This window comes from Atta colombica, unplaced genomic scaffold, assembly GCF_001594045.1.
Source record: "Atta colombica isolate Treedump-2 unplaced genomic scaffold, Acol1.0 scaffold228, whole genome shotgun sequence".
Classification (NCBI taxonomy): Eukaryota; Metazoa; Arthropoda; class Insecta; order Hymenoptera; family Formicidae; genus Atta; species Atta colombica.
In genome coordinates this window covers 1,682,052-1,701,501 of record NW_017259325.1, presented here as the reverse complement: position 1 = coordinate 1,701,501, position 19,450 = coordinate 1,682,052, and the positions used below count along the sequence as shown (strand labels likewise).

The following is a 19,450-nucleotide window of genomic DNA, read 5'->3' as shown; positions in this document are numbered from 1 at the left end:
TATATATATATATATATATGTGTGTGTGTACATGTTTAAAGTACATTACTGTACGATGCAGAAACTTGGAGAATTACCGACAAATACAAGAAAAAAGTGAGGACCAGAATGGGTGCGATGAGAAGATCCATGCGCATTTCAAGAAGAAACAAGGAATGAGATTAAATAGGTAAGAGATTAAATAGGAATAGAAGGTACTATTTCCTAGCATATAGAAAGTAAATAACTGATATGGCATGGTCATATAAAATGAATGAAAGACATAAGCTTGAGAAGGAAGAGAGGAAGACCTAGACTGGAGTGGCAAAAATCAATCCATAAATCAATGAGTGAAAAAATGCCAACATCGGAGGATTGCGGGGATCGAAGGATGGAAGCGTCGGGTCGGACAACGTAGAAAAACATTCTAGATCCACTTATAGATAAATGTACATGTACTTTACCTTTCCAAGAGCAGCAAATGGATCAGCTTGCTCCCATGATATAGGTGCTGGTGGACGTGTTTTTTCAGGCAAACTTTCAGGTACAGCCACTAATATGAAAAACACATCCAAGACTGCGATAGCAGTTGCTAATGCTACGGCAAGATTTTCTCCATAAGTCTTCATAATATAAGCACCCAAAGCTGGACTTATTACCATACTTGCAGCAAAAGTTGCTGACACCTGAGGGAGCAAAATAAAATTTATTTAATAAAAGTTAGATAACCATTTGATTGTGTCAAATTATTTTTATTATAAAATAAAACTTTAGTCCTCAAAATGCAAATATTGTCATTCTAATCACAAAAATAATATACACGTACCAAACCATACGCTAGTGATCTTTGATTTTCTTCAGTTACATCCGCAACGTATGCAAACACCACTGAGAATGTGCAAGCGAATACGCCACTGATAGAAATCATGGCAAAAAACCACCATGTATTAATGCTCATTAGGGGAATTGGTGCGCATGTGAAGGCCACTGTGATAAGTAAAAAAAATTTTCGACCCCATACGTCAGAGAGAGCACCAATCAGTGGCGCAGAAAGAAAAGACAAGATTCCTTTGATTCCTATTATCAAGCCATTCATCAGGAACGTATGATCCGGAAATGTTTCATTCAGTACCCTAATAATAGGCATGGTTAATAGTCCCCATGCGAAGAATTCCAAAAATATTACAACCAATGCATGATAGACGCTCGCTTCGCCAACACCAGAACTCTGAAAAAAAAAAAAGATATAACAACATATTACAAGATAATTTTTAATACGAGCATGTAAATTACAGAATAATTTTTAATGTAAAAGTGTACAAATCGCAGGATAGAAAATAAATTTCGATAACTAGATGTAGTCTTCTGCATATACCACAAGTGACAGACTTGTAATATTTTAGCAGCTGACCTTGAGGTGTCTGTAGCATTGTTGAACGAATGTAGGGGGAGATGTAAGTTTGGCTGTGGCATGATCTTGATTGTTATGTATTTCAGAACAGGTCGGGCCCAAGCCCTCTGTTCCACTGCTTGCCCCAGGGGGCATGACCCCTAAAAAATGTCGCTATGTATATTTCCTCTCATATTCTCACGTTTTAATCGATACTTTTGTCGTCATTCCGCTTACATTCCGCTTTATGCGATAAAAAGATAGATAATCTTCTCTTAATGTCATAATAGCGGACTGTTTCCACAGTTCTGTATTAAATTTTAATTTGTGATTCAATATTATTTGTAGCTCGTTTGCTTGGATCATCAAGTCCGCATGTTTTTTCATAGCTTTTATAATGTAACATTTAAAATAGATGAGATATTGCATCATGATTGAAATGCGTGTATTGTGTATGCATTTCACTACATCTTATCCTAATTATTTTGTAAGTAATCTCTTCAGTCATATTGTCATGACCGTTTGATTTGCCGACGTTATATTTGTATTACAAATGAGATTGTTACAATGAAGCAGTACATCTGTCTTCACTATATATTTGTTTCTCATGTCTATTATCGATAATGCTGTTAATATAAAACTTTGATTAACGATTTATATATCGTTTCAATGAAACTGTCGGCTTTTACATCTATTTATTATTATTTTTGCAAATATTATTTACACGCCTCTTTATATACATACATTCTGATTTGTTGAAGTTTAAGTAAGAAATATTATTCAATCGTGAGATACAATAAGTCACTCTGCTGTCACTCTGCGCTTCCTCGTTTACAATTATATTTACGAGAACGTGACATAATCAATCTTTCTGACAATCAGTTGTCAACGTTTTGAACTTTATTATGGCAGTGCAAGACTCAAGTTAGCGCAATCTTCCACAGCATCCTCTTAAAATTCATTCACTCTCAATGCGCGTATTTTATTTTTATATTTCTTAAAAATAATTCCGATCGAGTCATATAATATAATTAGTCCTGTAATGCTATCTCGCCAGACAGTTGTACAGTGCCAGATCAGTGGCGTCATTAGATTTCTTGGCAAGAATATATGAGATCCAAAGAATAAAAGTAAAGGAGTTACAGTCCCGACGTAAAGCTTGGAAAAATCGAGTGGTACTTTTCACGCATTGCTAAATGTCGTTTCCTTTTCTATCTCTTCTTGTGACAGAGATTCACCTTCATGATAAACGGAGAGCAGTTCACGAGGTGAACGATATCGATGTCGGGACGCTGGTTTCCCCGAGTCCCCGAGTTCGGGGGATCGACTCGCGAGTCGCGAGTCGCGGCCTTGATCCGATCGCGCGCACGGTCGCGACGCGCGTGACGTCACAGGGATCCGCGGGGATGCGAGGTCGATGACGGGGCACACTCCACGGTCTCTCTACAGGTCGGCAATCGCGTGACGATCGACGTCCGGTTCGGGAGAGTCTTCTCGTGCGACCGGAGCGGCTTTGCGCCGCGGACGGAGTCTTCTCTTTCCTCCCTTTAGTCTCTTTTCCTCAGTCTCTCTCACCCCCTCTCCTTGTCACCCTCTGTCTCGTATCTCTATTCTTGGAAACCACGGATCGGGTCGTTCGCGTACGGCGGCTGCTACGGCGAGAGAGATCTCGGACTATCACATATTTCCAGCCGAGACCCTTCGACGCGCCGTCAATCCTTCGCGCGGTCCATTCACGTCGCGCGGGACGATTCACGCGGGGAATCAAACCTCCGCATCGCAACTGCTCCAACTGGTCCCTCATCCCCTCCCCAACGTCATCGCTTGACGATTCAACCGTATAATCTCTTCGAGCTAACTCTGGAGTCTTCGAACTCATCCTAACCTAACGACGGCCTCAACAGCTGGCGATTCGCTCATTCCTCCAGGCCTTTTAACTGGACATCGTGAAAGAAAGATTTCGCATACGCTGCGGCAACATCATCATCGCGTGATTACAGTCCATTACGGTCAATTGTTGGCGTATATGGGAACGCATTGTCGAATAATTGATCGATGCGCGCGACACTTGCCTGTTTATGCGCTATATGTATCTAGTACATGTAGTGACGCGCCGCACATACGCACGTAAAAAATTTTTATGTGTGTGTGTGTGTGTGTGTTGTGTGTGTGTGTGTGTGTGTGTGTGTGTGTGTGTGTGAATACATATGTGACGCTGACAATATATGATAAAAACAGCGTCGTGTCATTGAAATATATTCATTTTTATCTCCTAATTCTTTTTTTTTAATCAAACTATAGAATATTTTATTTGCCTTCGGCAAAATTCAATAGTTACAACGGCTACTAGGAAAAAAATTCATCAATTCACCTTTTTCCATTGGGCTAAGCAATGGAGAGAGAAAGAAAGAAAGTAATTTAATTTATATTAAGTAGAGATTTAAGTAATTCTTGTTGAATATTGACTATAAAACGTGGAGTAAATAAATTGTTTACAATACTGATCGCAAAAATAAAAATTGTAAACAAAATTTCTCTCTTTCTATTAAGATAAATGTACTTAGAAATTATAAATTAAACTTTAAATAACAGTTGAAATATAATAGGACTACCTTTCCTCTGTCCGTCCAATTTTTTCTTTCATACATCAGATGTCCTTTGCAAATGTATTTATAAAATAAAATCTAATCAGCTGATAACATGTCACATAGGTTATGTAAATAAGCTACACAATAGTACTTTTTTAATAATTATGCCGCATTTAGTCTTGCACAAGAAAAGAATACAATGTAAAATGAAATGTATGAGAATAATAAAGATAACGATTTTTGATATACTCAAACATATTGAAAAATATTAAATACACACATATGTGTGCATGCATTTGTCACGTTTGTTTAAGAAATAATTTACATGTATGCAAATATAAAGTATGTCAAGAATTAAGCGCCCATGAATATAAACACCACCATTTTATTGCAACTTGTAAAATATTGCAGAAATTATTTGTAATGTGGAATCGTAGGTATATTTTCGGCTGTTTCCCCAAAATATACAAGGGACAAAATACAAGTGTTCCATATATAATGTCATGAATAGAGTTCTCGTTAATACCAATCATGCGATATTACATGAAGATAAAATGGGACTCGAGATAAAAGCAGTGTAGGCAAACAGATAGACAGGCAGATAGACAGACATGAGACAGGTATGCTGCGAATGTCGGAGTGAGAGAGGATATCAGCTAGGTAGCAGCTTAGCAGCGGCTCGGGACTTGGGAGTCGAGTTGGGCGCCGCCACAGGAAAGAGAGGGAGGGGGAGTTGCGAGATAATGATGGTGAGTGGTGTCAATGAGTGAGATTTAACGAAAATCATTGGTACCGTGATGACTCCATCCTTCATAATGGACTTTCGGCTTCGTATGATCATGCCCACGACCTTCTTAGAGACCTTGGCGGGCATATTCACGCACTGCGCGCACAGACTCTTTCGCTTCTTCAATTTCATGAATTCCTAGACTCTCGACGGCACGAAAGAAGTCATTTTCCCGCAATACCGTCCTCGCACCGTTTCTCAACCGTTGTAACGCCGAGATTACTTTCAGCTAACACGGATCGTTCTCATGGTGGCATCTACATAACAGTAGAGCAAACGGCGAGAACAAACGAACGTATCCGCATGTCCGCAGACAATACACAGGCTATCGTCAACGGGCACGAACAATTCTGAGATATTGCGAGACGATCAAACCGAATCAAGCGATATCGCCATCAACCAGCGGTTCTGCATAGACAGGTGGATTTCCAAGCGCGCGCTGTTGTGCGAGTATTCGGCTTACGCCATCATTTTTGTTTTCAGTGTGTTCGAGAAAAGCTTGGCGGTATGAAAAAATGAGATAATATTCGTAGTTCGTTCTTAGGGTCCACCATCCCATGGAACGGAAATTTATAGCGGAACGGAACAGCGTGACCAATCATTACTCTGCTTTCTTTTCTGTGATTGTGATTGGTTCGCTTCATGAGTCGGTAGCCTCATTGTAACCCATGAGATGTATTTATATCGCGTATCGCGTAATCGCCGTAACCAATTAGAAACTGTTATAGTTTCGCGTTTTACTGATTATTGATTGGTTACGCGGTTACGTGTTACGCAACAAATACGCTTCATAGGAGTCCTAAGGGTGATGTCCCATGCAACAAATCATGCGTAAGCAGATTCGCGTATCGTCAATCGCAGAATCAGGAATTCTCCTAGATCTGCTAAGGCACTATAAACGTAGTATTCGCATATAGGCCATTTTTACTCCTTTTTCTCACTCCGTCGCAGAGTTGAGAAGGTTATGGTCATTACGATTGTTATAGATTATAGCTTCTAAACTGTTGGAAACCTTGTAGCTTCGTATTTATGTATTTCCACATTTCAAAATTTTACCATAAAACTAAGAAACGAAAAGAAGAATATAAAAAAATTGAAATATTATATATTAACGAAGGTAAAAAAATTTATAAAATGCCTTGTTGCAGTAAACTGTTTCAATAGATCAGAAAAAGGTATTCATTTATTTAAATTTCCTGCAGATAATATTCGTCGACAACTTGCTGTATTGTTGTAAAATAAATACTTGTGAATAAACATCACTACACTTCCTCGCAGATGAGCAATTTCAATCCTTTTCTTCAAATTGACATATTTGGCTCCTTATCTAGAAATAATCTGAACGCCAGACACTCTTTAAGTCCAGCGTTTATATTACAATAGATATTCAACTGATTTTGAGAGCAAAAATGAAATGGAAATTACAAAATTTCAAACAGCAAATACAAATCATAATTTGTAATGACCATAACCGTCACAGCTCAGTGATGGAATGGGGACAGAGCAAGGAGTAGGAAAAAGAATAAAAATGATGGACGCGAATACTTACATTTCTAGTGCTCTATATCTGCTTGCGAAATTTGTAAACAGATCTAAGAGAACAATTCTGTTCTGATTAGGTACGTTCGGTATTGCAAATCCGAAGCCTCCGTTTGTTTTTTTACCTCGAAAATCGTTCGGCAACTCGCATCTTTCTGCTACATATCATCTCATCTGCGTTTGGTATTAACATTTCTAGAGCCAATCGAGCTGCTCGATTCAAAGACCGAGCTCACAGAGCTAATGCAGATTTTTGTGCTTAAATTAAATTCATAATCTGTATATTTATGATAATGTCCAACTGACTCATTAACACATATATTCATCTGTTTTAATGCATGGGTCATTTGATAAGTTTGGTAAATTTCCATGAAATGGCGCTACAATCCATTTGATGACGCGACATCTTGAAAGATCCACTCTTCGAACTCCTTCAGGCCAAATTTCAGCCAGAAAGGAGTTCACATTTGATAGTCATTTGAAGCGAGATTGGCGCGCAAAAAAGTGCTCTTCCATCAACGCGCCGTCCCACAAGCCGACCGTTGCAATGACAAAATTACGAATTGGGCTATGAATTGATTCCTCATCTACTCTATTCTCCGGATTTGGCCCCGTGTGACTTCTTTCTGTTCCCAAACTTAAAAACTTGGCTCGGTGGGAAGAAATTCTCGTCAAATGAGGAAGTCATTGTCGCCGTCAATGAGTATTTTGCAGACTTTGAGACAGTCTACTTCTATTTACGTTATTTTGTGTATGTAATGACAATTTTAATGTGCATCAGTGCGCACTTAATGCGTCCAATCTAATTCGCTATTAGTTTTATTTTTGTCCATTATTGTTGCAAAATGTTTAATCACAATTTTATTTAATCAATGCCTTATAATCATTATTATTCACGATATTAGGTTTGCATATATTATATATTATGACATCGACTCAAACATTATAACAATTCAAATGCACTATTTGTAAAATAGAAATACGTGGGTCGTTTGATAGTTTGAAGTTTGGTAAATTGTAAATTTGGTAATATGTTCGTAAAAATCGATTAAATCATGAAATACTCAATACATTTTATTTGACTATTAGGTAAAATATATATTTCATAATTCATTCGAAATATTTGCATTTATATTAAAATTAAATCAGTGTACAACGGCTTTAATATGCATCAGTGCTTCCGGTCGAATTCGCCATAATGTTTATTATACAAAGGAGAAAATGCTTTTGGCACAGTTTATTTCCGAAAAAAAATTATCGAAAATAATTATGCGATATTGATGCGACAGATCTAAATTAAAAGCTATCAAAAGTAAAAAGATTGGTGTGATAAAATAAATTTGGAGGTTTGCTTGGTTATGAAAACTGCACTTCCTCCTCAAGGAAACTCGTAACTTCCCTTGAGAAAAGGAAGCTAATAAGACTTATTTGGTCAAGAAAAGTTTATAAAACGTGAAATGAGGAACAAGGAATCCTCATTCCTTGAAAAAAGTCTGTGAGTCGGATCTACAATAGATGTTTTAAGATTTAAGCCATAAGAAATTAATCAACTACAATCAAATGTGAGGAAAATAATTGATTGTGATTCGTCCATTGCTTATAATTTAAGGCTTAAAAATCTATTGTAGATCTCCGGGCTTATGCAAGAGCTGGGGATCGATTCTATATTTTGAAATGAGGTTAAAAATTATAAAAGTGAGCGAATTTACTATCTAGAATACTGATTATTTCATTGGTCAACACCTAGTGAGAAATTTTCATCTTGTTTGAAGATACAGAATCGACCCTCTGTACTGTGACATATACGTTCCGTCTATATATTGGATAATTCATGGCACGAGATCATCTACAACGGTACCACCTAGTATCTTGCGCACGAGACTTAACGACACGTTCTCGGGCTACTCCGCCGTCTCCGACTTCGCCAGACTTCGCCAGACGCCCGACAGCCCGAGCTACGTCGATTAGTGCATATTGCCGCTTTGCGCATAGCACCGTGAGAGTGCGTAGCGTTCAGTGGTGGAAAAAAAAAATGGTAGTTATTTGGGTGTAGTCGGGGCGAATTTTCTGCAAGACAAATGTGAGTACCGGCTGGCTAAAGGATTTAACGAGTGCCGTTTCGTTGACGCAACCGCGAGGCTAGTATGACTGGGTCCGTGTCGGAGGTAACGAAAATACAAGAGAGCGGACGGACACTGATTCTCCCCCGCATGAAAGCCCGAGACCGAAGTAGGTACTGGTTAGTTCGTGCATCTCTCTCTCTCACCTCCGCATTACATATACATCGTGCGGATACTTTGGCGAGATATTTTATCAGTCAAAAATAACGGCGCGCCGCATGACGTGCCGCCGGGGCGCCGCGGCCTCGGCGCCACCTCGTCGCCCGTCGCTCGTTCCGGTCCGCCCGACGGGACGTCTCACGTCGCGCTTGCGATACGCGTGAAACGTCTCCCGACGAGCGATATTTTTGGATAGGGATAGATGTCACATCTCGCAGCATCTTACAGTCGCGTGTGCGGTGCTTCTGCCTGCCAGTCTAACGCCGCCGTGCTTCTCGCATGTGCACGCGCGCGCATCTATCCGTGTGTAACGGATGGGTATGCGTCGTTTGATTTGCGATCGCTTCTTCCGTGTGTACGTATGTGCGTATGTACTTGTCCATACATGCATGCATGCGTGCGTGCGTGCGTGCGTGCGTGAGTGAGTGAGTAAGTGAGTGAGTGAGTGAGTGAATGCTTGCGCGCGAGATCTGCCTCGATCGCTGTCCGTGTATAACGCGATTTTCTTACTCGTGTCAATGCGCGCGCGCGCGCGCGCGCAATCCGTTCCACTGTGTCGGTGAAAAACTTAACGCATGTTCGTGCGCGCGCGTGTATGTTGAGACACCCTATATATTGTCATATTTTTCAAGCGGAGTATCCCACGGTGAGCTTGACAACATTTTGCGATTTTAACAAGTACAAACGTGTCTCCTCGTGTTTCTTTGTTTGCGATACGCTCGCGCGTAATGATCAAAACACCCAAATGTTCCTACGTCTCAACTGTTTCCTTCATTGACTTCGTTGATATATAGTTTAATAGCAAATTGATTTGCGAGTAATATTCTCTTTAGGATCTGTGCATCTTATCATGCGCACATATCTCCGTCATACTTGATTTTATTTTGCCAAACGACTAATATAATTTTCATAACTAACAGTTAATAAATATCTTAATATAAGGTAGAAGAAATTAAAAACATTTCTATGTAAATTCTACAGCATTTGTATCGATTTTTCTTGATTTTTTTTTTTCATATATTTTATAGGTATGCATCAAGAATTGTAAAATAAATTAGTATAGAGAAATTTCTGCAATTAGAACAATGGTATTTGTTGATGCTTGAAATTAAATATTGTATATGTTTATTTATTTGTATAGCTGTTGACAAGTTAATCAAATTAAATTTATTTATTACATAAATTAATTTCTATGACTATTTGTAAATTACTTTATTGGTATACAACAAATCAAAATTATCAAAGCTAACTTTATTATTAATATATTTTTAATGTATGTATATTAATATATTTATATGTATATTATGATATATTTTTTTTTAATTTCTTAATTTTTTTAAACAATAGGCTTTATATACAAGCATTTCAAAAATTTTTATAAAAAGTTAAAATTATGTTTTATATTTGTTGTATTATTTTTAGTCTTTTTTTTATTTCTCTACATTCTTTATAAAATATGGCCTTTCTAAACAATTAAACAATTTTTTTAACAAATATTATGTTCAGAGCAAAGTGAAAATATTATTTTATAATGGAATAATGCAATAATTAATGAAATTGTTCTCTGATTTCAGATTTTTTCAGTTCCTTGGACACTAGAAACTTGCTAGCTAGCTCAGCAATTTGTATGGCAGAATACATAGCCTAAATCCAAAATGTTACAGATACGGATATTTTGAATCTTATAACAAAGACTGTTCGTTAAGAGACATATAGTCACGATTGGGAAAATTTTAATTCGATTATCTTCAGAAGGCGATAAAAATATGAATCTTATTAATTTTACATCAGAGCGAAATTGAGCATATAGAAGTGCAAGGAAAAAGAGAAAGTAATTTTGTGAAATAGAATCTTAAGTAAAGTTGGTTATGTGCAATGCCGAGATGCTACAATGACAGCAAGACAGTGAGTTCAGTGAACAGCAACTATAAGCACAATACAGACGATATTATATTAACGCAATCGCATGCTTTCTCGATTGGAAGTCAATTGAATGCAGACGAAGATCCTCCAGTAGTTGAAAAATCACACAGGCGGCTTCGGTGCGACCTTAGTCCTGTTCCAACAAGTACAAACTCCAATTTAAACATAAAACTTCTTGGTTTAAAGGTAAGCTGTCAGAATATACATTTTTACATGTACATTTTTATCATGTATTTTTATTACAATTATATTTACAATTTTACATCTTATTAATAAGTTTTGTTTAAATATTAATTTATGCCTTTTCATATTGATACTCAATTCATTTCTAGCGTCAAAATAGATAATCACGTAATAAAATGACGAATATCAATTTTGATCACGTTGACTTATTTTGACTTTAAAAAGCATCAGCATGAAAAGATACCTTTATGTTGTAATATATTATGTGCTTGAAATAAATTCCATGTCGTTAAAAATTAGATTTAAAGGGTTCAATGTGATATTTAAAATATTAGAAATGAACATATTTTTAAATATTTTTTTTATTTTTCATATTGTAGGGTGACAAAAGTACTCGTCAGGATCATCAGGTGAGCACTGGATCTGGGGGGCACAAAGAAAAAAATAGGGAGATCAAAAAGAAAGCAACTATAGGCAATACAGTGCGTGGATTCTTCTCATCTGGCCACAGCAGGCAGGACAGGTATAATGATGTCTGTATCAAAAATCATGCTTCTTACATTGTCATTTATTACATCTTATTATTAATTTCTAAACTATTTTTTATTGTAGTCTATCAATCTCTTCTAACTAATTACGATATATATATATTTTTTTAAATCTTTCAAGTATTCTGCTTCTATAAAAATTCTATTATTAATTGCGCATTTATGTAATCTTGTTATTATAGTAGATTCTCGATAATTTAAGGAAGAGTGGATATAAATTTGCTCTACATATATTTATGAATGCTGCATAATCTCAAAATTATAAATAAAATTATTAATATTTATACAAATTGTGAATTGTTTCAGAAATAATTTTCAATAAATATTTTATATCTGTATATCAGATAATCTTCTAAGTAATATAAAAATTTATACTTATCAATTTTTCATCAATTTATGTCTTATTAGTTTTTGAGAAAATTAAAATATATTCTAAGAATTTAAAAGCATTAATACATTAATTTAATTTATACTAGAGATTTAATTTATAACAATATATTTCATAAATTATATCATTTCACTCCATAAGATTTTCTATTTCTGGATGTTATTAAATTTTACTAAACATTTTTCAATTTTTGATATTACTAATGAACAGTTATGAATTATTTACATATCTAACTTCGTATCCGAGTTCTCATTTGCTTAAGCTGTCAGCTGTTATAACAATACGACAATAATAATGTCATTTTACATTGCGCAGCTCTTTTCCAAATACAAAACCTGCGCAACGATAATGTAATGATATCATTGTTATTAAGAGTTATAGAATAGAGACCGAGTTAGAAATATAATAAAAATTTGGCATAAATTAAGAATTTTTGTATTTGATATGTGAGATATAAAAGAATAGAATGAATTGATGTGAACACAAAGTTAAATATTAATGTTAAAAAAAAACTAAAATATAAAACTAAAAATAATGTATTTAATTTATTTTTAACTAACATTTTAACTAACATATTAGTACTATTATTATTCATGAATTAATCTTCTCTTTCTCAATCATCGAGAGTATACTTAAATTATAATTACACAATAAGCTTGTTATGCAATATGATGAAAAATGCTTTATATAAATAAGTAGTTTATATTAATGTATCACTAACAAAAATATATATTATGCACATGTATATATAACAAATTTAGAAATAACCAACGATTTCCCTATATTCTACAGCTTTGACTTTTAAAATTTTCCTTTTATACTTTTTAAAAATGAAAAAAGATATTTCATACATAAATATTAGATGTCTTATCTATATTTTCTTTTGACGAGTTTTTGTACATGTGTATATTCAAACAGTAAATAAAATATGATCGGATAAATCACCCAAAATTCTGATAGAGAAGACATGACGTTTCTTATAGATGAGTCATTTAATATCTGTCATTGGAATACTTCTTTATACATATATACATATGCACGCATATTAAAACAAGTGTTTTAATAATTTAATAATGCTACTGGTTATTAACATTATATTTTGAACTTTGAATTAAATCTACATTTTTTCCCAAGATCTAAAATAAAGATATCGAATAAGTTAGATTGAGATACATTTTATCTTATGTGAAATAAAATAAGTTTTTTATTCTTAATATATAATTATCTGTGTGGAATTTTAGGTATGAGACAAACAGGCAACGTTCTTCAGGTGGAACTGGTGGTGGCTTGTCTAGTTTATGTCCTAAGCTGGTGGCCAGTGGAGGCACTGGCAGCCAAAGTGGCATTAGTTTGGCAGTGGGCCACTTAGCCTCTCAAGAAAGCGGAGGCCCTTGCGCAGTTGTAACGACTCAAAGGATCCACGCACACAATCATAGACGCCAAAGAAAGCTATCTATTGTCACGCAGGCAGGCCCTAGTGCCAACACTACTGGTGATAGGAAGGTTAGTTAAATTTCATTGACTAAATTAACACTGAAACATCTGAACATTTATAATATAATACGATTAAGAAATATTGCTATCATATGTTTCAAGTTGTCAAATATTGTAATTTAATGTCACTTTATATTTTGTGTAGGTACTATCCAATATAAGTCGCTCGGTTAGTATTTCTAAAAAACAAATTCGAACACAGCGACATGATCAAAGTACCGATTCTTTATCTATAACTAGCAACGGTCTTGCGACCAGCTCGCCATCTTCTAAAAAAAAAGTACTATCTGCCTTGCGTATCTCTGATCGATCATCTACCCAAAGTGTGAATTCGTCATCCTTAGATCATGAAAATGATCGTAGTTTCAGTGATGCTGAAGAAGCAATCGCAGCAACGGAGAATGTGTTTGCAACACCAGGTAAATTTTTCAGGATTAAAATAAAATAATATAATATATAAAGTTACTGACATTTTATTATATATAGGGTCTAGTTCTACACCTTCTACACCAATTAGTAAAGTAAAGTCGGCAAAATTCAGCAAGGATGAGGGAGCAAATGTGGAACGTATTCTCACAGAATGTACTGATTCATCAAGAAACGCTGCAGTTGTACAACATGTGATTTTAAATGAATTCGAACAAAAAAATATTATGCCAATAAAATTGTCTGCGGTACATGAATTATGCACAGTTAATCAGGAAAGTATTACAAATGATAAGCAAAAATCGTCGAGCTCTACCCTCAGCACCAAATTTATTAGTAGCGATCAAAAAGTTTTGAAAAATAGAAATAGAAATTCTGCAGAAAAAATGATTGAACATCATAGTAGTAAAAACATCGAAACAGCTAACATAGAAAAAGATTTAAATGATACTACGATATCGACAGACATAGAAATGAATTCTATAGATGATAATAGTGAAGGTAAACAAGAAAAAAATAGAAAATCTGTAGGATACACGGGTAGTGGTGATGACAGTATAGATAAAGAGACTGCAGATCCTTCGAATACCGTCAGAAGCGATAAAAGGGAGAATTTAATGAGGGTCAAAAGTAATGCAGGTTTAAGCGAGGAAGTAATTAAGAATTCGAGATTTGTAACATCAAAGGTACTGGAGGAGACGGATGCAGACACTAAAACGGATGTGGAAAAAGAAGAGGAGGAGGAAAGAGTGACAATATACGATGATGATGGCACCAGTATCAGTGATATAGTAGCAGCACAAGCGCTTCATGAATCGTTAAGTAAATTAGGTAAAGTTCCGTTGTTAGACAGGACTGAGATGGAAGAAGTACAGAATACAAGTTTGCGAGACGACACGAAAATGAGGGAGCGTCCTGAAAAGGATACGCAAGAGGAAACGGTAGAAGGTTTTATCGGTCCATTGCTTGATGAAAACTTCAAAGCTGATGAGAAATTGTCGCAAAAAACAATGGCGATGGAGGACGTGCAAAATTTATTAATGAAAGTTAAGGTGCAGACTATCGAGGATGACGACGACGAGGAGAAAGCCGTTGGCATTTCGCCGGATGGAAGATTTCTGAAATTTGAAGAGGAAATTGGTCGTGGCAGTTTCAAGACTGTTTATCGCGGATTAGATACTCAAACAGGTGTAGCTGTAGCTTGGTGCGAATTGCAGGTCAATAAGATATCTTTTTAAAAAATATATTTTACAAATATTTTTTAATATACTATTTTAACATAAGTTAATTAAAGATTAAAGTTTATGTAGGTAATGGAAATAAAATAACGCTCTTATTTTTTATAGGAGAAAAAATTGAATAAAACAGAGAGGTTGAGATTCAGGGAAGAAGCTGAAATGTTAAAGGGATTACAACATCCGAATATTGTACGATTTTATGATTATTGGGAGGTTACACTTACCCGTAGAAAATATATTGTACTAGTCACTGAACTTATGACATCAGGAACATTGAAAACGTAAGTTCTTCATTGATTATAGGGTTATAACATAACATATGTTTAAATATTTGATTGTATATATTTTAACTTTTTGCATTGTAACAGGTATTTGAGGAGGTTTAAAAAGATCAATCCCAAAGTAGTAAAATCTTGGTGTCGGCAAATCTTGAAAGGTCTGAGTTTCCTTCACTCCAGGTCACCGCCTATTATTCATCGAGATTTGAAATGTGATAATATTTTTATCACGGGTACCACGGGAAGCGTAAAAATTGGTGATTTGGGTCTTGCAACATTGAAGAATCGTAGTTTTGCAAAAAGCGTAATTGGTACACCGGAATTTATGGCGCCTGAAATGTACGAGGAGCATTATGATGAGTCGGTCGACGTTTATGCCTTCGGGATGTGTATGCTTGAGATGGCTACAAGCGAATATCCATATTCCGAGTGTACAGGACCAGCACAAATATATAAACGTGTAGTATCGGTAAGCGTTGCAATATTAAATTTTTATATCAGTGTAGTGCAATTCTAGTCGTTTATGATAGTTAGTGATATTTATATAAGAGAGAGATAATTATGTTCTAAATCTTATAAACTAATTTAACGTAATCTTATAAACTAATTTAACGTACCAGAGAAATGATACATTCTCTGATTTTTTATTACACAGGGTGTTAAGCCGCAGAGCTATGATAAAGTTGAAAATCCGGAAGTACGTGATATCATAGAAATGTGTATACGTCTGAAGAAGGAAGAACGACCACTCGTTAAGGATCTACTTAATCATGAATTCTTCGCTGATGATGTTGGACTGAAATTAGAGATGGTATCGCGGGACTCGGCGGTTGCAGATACCGAGCTATCACGTGTTGAATTCAGATTGCGTGTGCTGGACCCTAAAAAGCGCAGCAATAAACACAAAGAAAATGAGGCGATACAATTCGATTTTGACATACAGACTGATAATGCAGAAGAAGTAGCGTTAGAAATGGCAAAATCCAGTCTCATATTGGAGGAAGATGCTAAAGCAGTGGCTAAGATGTTGAAATCACAAATTACCACTTTATTGAGAGAACGAGAGGAACGTAAGGCTAAAGAAGAGAAGGAACGTTTGGATAGAGAAACTGCCGCTACAACCACAGATGTTACTGCTAATGCTGCAAACGCTGAAAATTTGTTACAACAGCAACTGCTCCTTCAACAGATGCAATTGCAGCAACAGCAACAGCAGCAACAAATGCAATCTAATATTAATATTCAGATGCAAAATCCAGTTCCAATGCAATTGCAACAGACTCAAATGCCCATTCAGCAACAGCAATTACAATCAACCGCTCAACAGGCTCAACAGCATAATTTACAAGCACAGCAGGTTCAATTAGTCCAGCAACAACCAATGATTCAACAGCAAACGTCAGTTGTGCAACCCCAACAAGCACAACAAATACAATATCAACAGCAAATACAGCAGCAATATCAGCAACAACAGCAACAGTATCCTCAGCACGTCCCGCAAAGCTTGAATGCGAATTCTCCACAATGTTCAACTCCACAAAACGTTCAGACTCAGTCTCAGTTTTCACAGGTGCCACAACAGATGCAGCAGCAACAGCAGCACGTTCAGATACAGCAACAACAGCAATATATACAATTGAATCAGATGAGTGTTCCACAACAAATTCCTCATCAAATGCAGCAACAGATGCAGCCACAGATGCAGATATTGCCTCAACAGCAGCACATGCTTCAACAACACGCGCAACAACAACAGTATGCGACTCAACAGCAACTCCAGCATGTTCAGCAGCTGCATCAGCATACCGTTAGTTCGCCGCCTGTTCAGAATCAGCAATATTATCAACAGAGCGCTACCGGTTCCTCGGGATATGTATCAGCAGGTTCATTGTATCAGCAAACCATGCCACAACAAATATTTCATACATATACCACTTCTAATCCTTCCGGTCACGTAGAAATCTTATCGTCCACTCAAACTGCGACGCAGATTTATTCTCACACGAGTTTACCCACAGGCACAGTATCTGCAGCCTCGCAGTCGCAATACATCCCAACGGCAGGTCAAGTTCAGGCATCTGTACCGTCGGGCATAAATGTCAATAATACATCGGCTGTGACTCATATGCAAAACGTTCCGACTTCGACGATTCCCAATATACAGAGCGCGCCTACTTTACTCAGTAATACCGGTCCACAGTCTCAATCTCAACAAAATATTCTCGTGCAAATGCAGTATTCACAAAACACGAACATCATACCTAATTCTATTTCAATGACACCCAATATAACAAATATCCCAGTGCAATCGTCTACTAATCTTCAGCAGCAACATCAACATTTCCTTTCGAATGCGGATCAATGTTCAACGACTGATAGATCTTCCTTGGTAAAACAAGATACAATGGACTCGATACAATCTCTTCCGCCGGATCAACCAATTAATTTACAACAAGATCAAATTGTTGCCACTTCAGTCGCAACGGGCGTTGCACAACAGACTGTAGCGTCAAACGATGGGTAAGGCAAGATAGAATAAAGATGAATAAAATTACGAATAAAAATTAAATATTTTATTTTCCAGAGTTACGCCAGAAAATTCCGAAAGCGTCACTGCTTCCGAGAGAAGTCGAATAAAACGTTCTGGAACTAAACGTAAGAAGCCGGGCATTAAATTAACAGTCTTATCTGTCAGTAGCGGCGAAGGACAATCAATGACTGTCGAGTGCCAGTTAGATACAAGTAAACAAAAGACTGTTACCTTTAAATTTGATCGAGATGATATGGTACCTACAGACATTGCCAACAATTTGGTAAGGACATCTCGGCATCTATTTGGGTGCGTTCTACTTAACGTTCGCAACGCTTGCGAGCATCATTTCATCCTTGTTTAATATTTGAAAACAATAAGGATGAAATGCGATAGAACGCGCCCTTTATATATTACTATCTCATATTATTTACTCTCTTTCTCTCCTTCCTTAACATGTTTAGGTTGCTGAAAATCTATTACCGCAATCTCAATGCGAGACATTCGTAGAATTAATTGAAGACATTGTTAAACAATTGCGCTTGGATCCCACACGTACCTTACCTTTGGTAGCACATGGTCCACCTGATCAATCTGCCGGTGGAAGTCCGGTTACGAGCAGACGTCCTAGGGATCGCGACCACAGTCTCGATACAGCTAAGGTATAACTTTAATAACTATTAAAGAATAAATTGTATTAAAGAATAAGTTAGACATTAATATTATCATCAAAAATGCAGCATATGGTGTAAACGATATTTACATCATATTTTGCAGAATTCTGTCATCAATTTCTTTATCACTAGACGCTATTTTACGCATAGAAAACTTTTACTATGTGCTCTTTAAATATGCAGATGTGTCCAAGACAATGCCTCGCATAAGTAATGTGATTTTCTCCTTATATGGATCAATTTTGTATTTTCATTTAAACTCTATAAATCAGGATAGTAATATTATTATAAAATAACATAGGGGACTTTATATGGAACATATTTTCAATATAAAATCAAGGTTATGCATATAATTAGTGTATATGGTTTTGGACGCAGCAGGTGAGACATGGCTCGCTAACACGTCAAAGCAGCCACCGATCGTCGTACAAAATACACCGTAGACACCGTTCGGTGAGTTCATCGATCCTACCGTCCCTTCTCCTGTTTCTCCTGCATTTCAGAGTTATATATTCGTGGACGCTTACGCATCTCATTTTTGTTACACTTTTAATCAATTATGTTCAGATTCGGACATTGTTAGGCCATTATAATTTTATCTTGTTATAAGTTTACATTATGTATACAGAAACCTAAGAAAGTTTTGAGATTTAAAAGTTTTTATTTTCTTGTGAAAGATTCCGATTTCTTTTGTAATATAAAGAAGTGAATACTGAACGAATGATTTTGAAAAAGCTATGATTGAGAAACCGAACGTTTCCATGAACATTTGTTGAAAACCTCAGAACTTCCTTGTTATCATATTTACGTTATGTTTTTACATCTTTCTTTTCGCAGATCATCTCACATTATTACAACGTATATATATGTAATAAAGAAATTACATATTTTGTGTGCTGTATTTATTGACTGTTTATTGATTTATACATTTCTGCGTATTTTTTTTTAAATTCTGCATATTTTTATTTTATGAAAATTTATTATTCTAAAAAAATCTTTATTACAGAAATTATAAATATAGCTTTTATGAATATTGCAATAAGAAATGATTCGTTATATTTTCATGGATTAGAGTCCACTTAATGCTACAAATGCTTTGAAACATTTTTTGATTGATCAATTAGTGAAATTCTTTCTTCTGATTGGTCAGTCAAATGATTCCGAAGCGTTTGTGCTGCCAAGTGGATCACATCCATAGATACGCAA

The 19,450-nt window shown here is 36.0% G+C and overlaps 2 protein-coding genes across 10 annotated transcripts in view; one reads left to right on the top strand and one right to left on the bottom strand.

The window, feature by feature from the left end:
• LOC108688319 (hippocampus abundant transcript 1 protein-like) overlaps positions 1-4,992 on the bottom strand; it is a 7,131-nt gene extending 2,139 nt beyond the window's left edge. For 4 of the 5 annotated variants that reach the window (XM_018194515.1, XM_018194518.1, XM_018194517.1 and 1 more), the window contains exons 1-3: positions 1,391-1,978; positions 806-1,207; positions 444-665 (exon numbers count right to left, since the gene is read on the bottom strand). In XM_018194515.1, the coding sequence (XP_018050004.1) occupies positions 444-665; positions 806-1,207; positions 1,391-1,525 (759 nt within the window). In that variant the 5' untranslated portion in view covers positions 1,526-1,978. Of the gene's footprint in view, positions 1-443; positions 666-805; positions 1,208-1,390; positions 1,979-4,750 lie in introns of those variants that run through there. The other variant, XM_018194516.1, reaches the window with a different exon arrangement.
• Positions 4,993-8,237: 3,245 nt separating this feature from the next.
• LOC108688325 (serine/threonine-protein kinase WNK1) overlaps positions 8,238-19,450 on the top strand; it is a 17,445-nt gene continuing 6,232 nt past the window's right edge. Inside the window, exons 1-12 of one of the 5 annotated variants that reach the window (XM_018194532.1) lie at positions 8,238-8,512; positions 10,137-10,671; positions 11,049-11,191; positions 12,846-13,107; positions 13,244-13,517; positions 13,585-14,741; positions 14,871-15,043; positions 15,131-15,509; positions 15,696-17,560; positions 17,625-17,853; positions 18,035-18,232; positions 18,626-18,697. In XM_018194532.1, the coding sequence (XP_018050021.1) occupies positions 10,438-10,671; positions 11,049-11,191; positions 12,846-13,107; positions 13,244-13,517; positions 13,585-14,741; positions 14,871-15,043; positions 15,131-15,509; positions 15,696-17,560; positions 17,625-17,853; positions 18,035-18,232; positions 18,626-18,697 (4,986 nt within the window). In that variant the 5' untranslated portion in view covers positions 8,238-8,512; positions 10,137-10,437. Of the gene's footprint in view, positions 8,513-9,020; positions 9,209-10,136; positions 10,672-11,048; positions 11,202-12,845; positions 13,108-13,243; positions 13,518-13,584; positions 14,742-14,870; positions 15,044-15,130; positions 15,510-15,695; positions 17,561-17,624; positions 17,854-18,034; positions 18,233-18,622; positions 18,698-19,450 lie in introns of those variants that run through there. The other 4 variants (XM_018194530.1, XM_018194531.1, XM_018194533.1 and 1 more) reach the window with 4 other exon arrangements.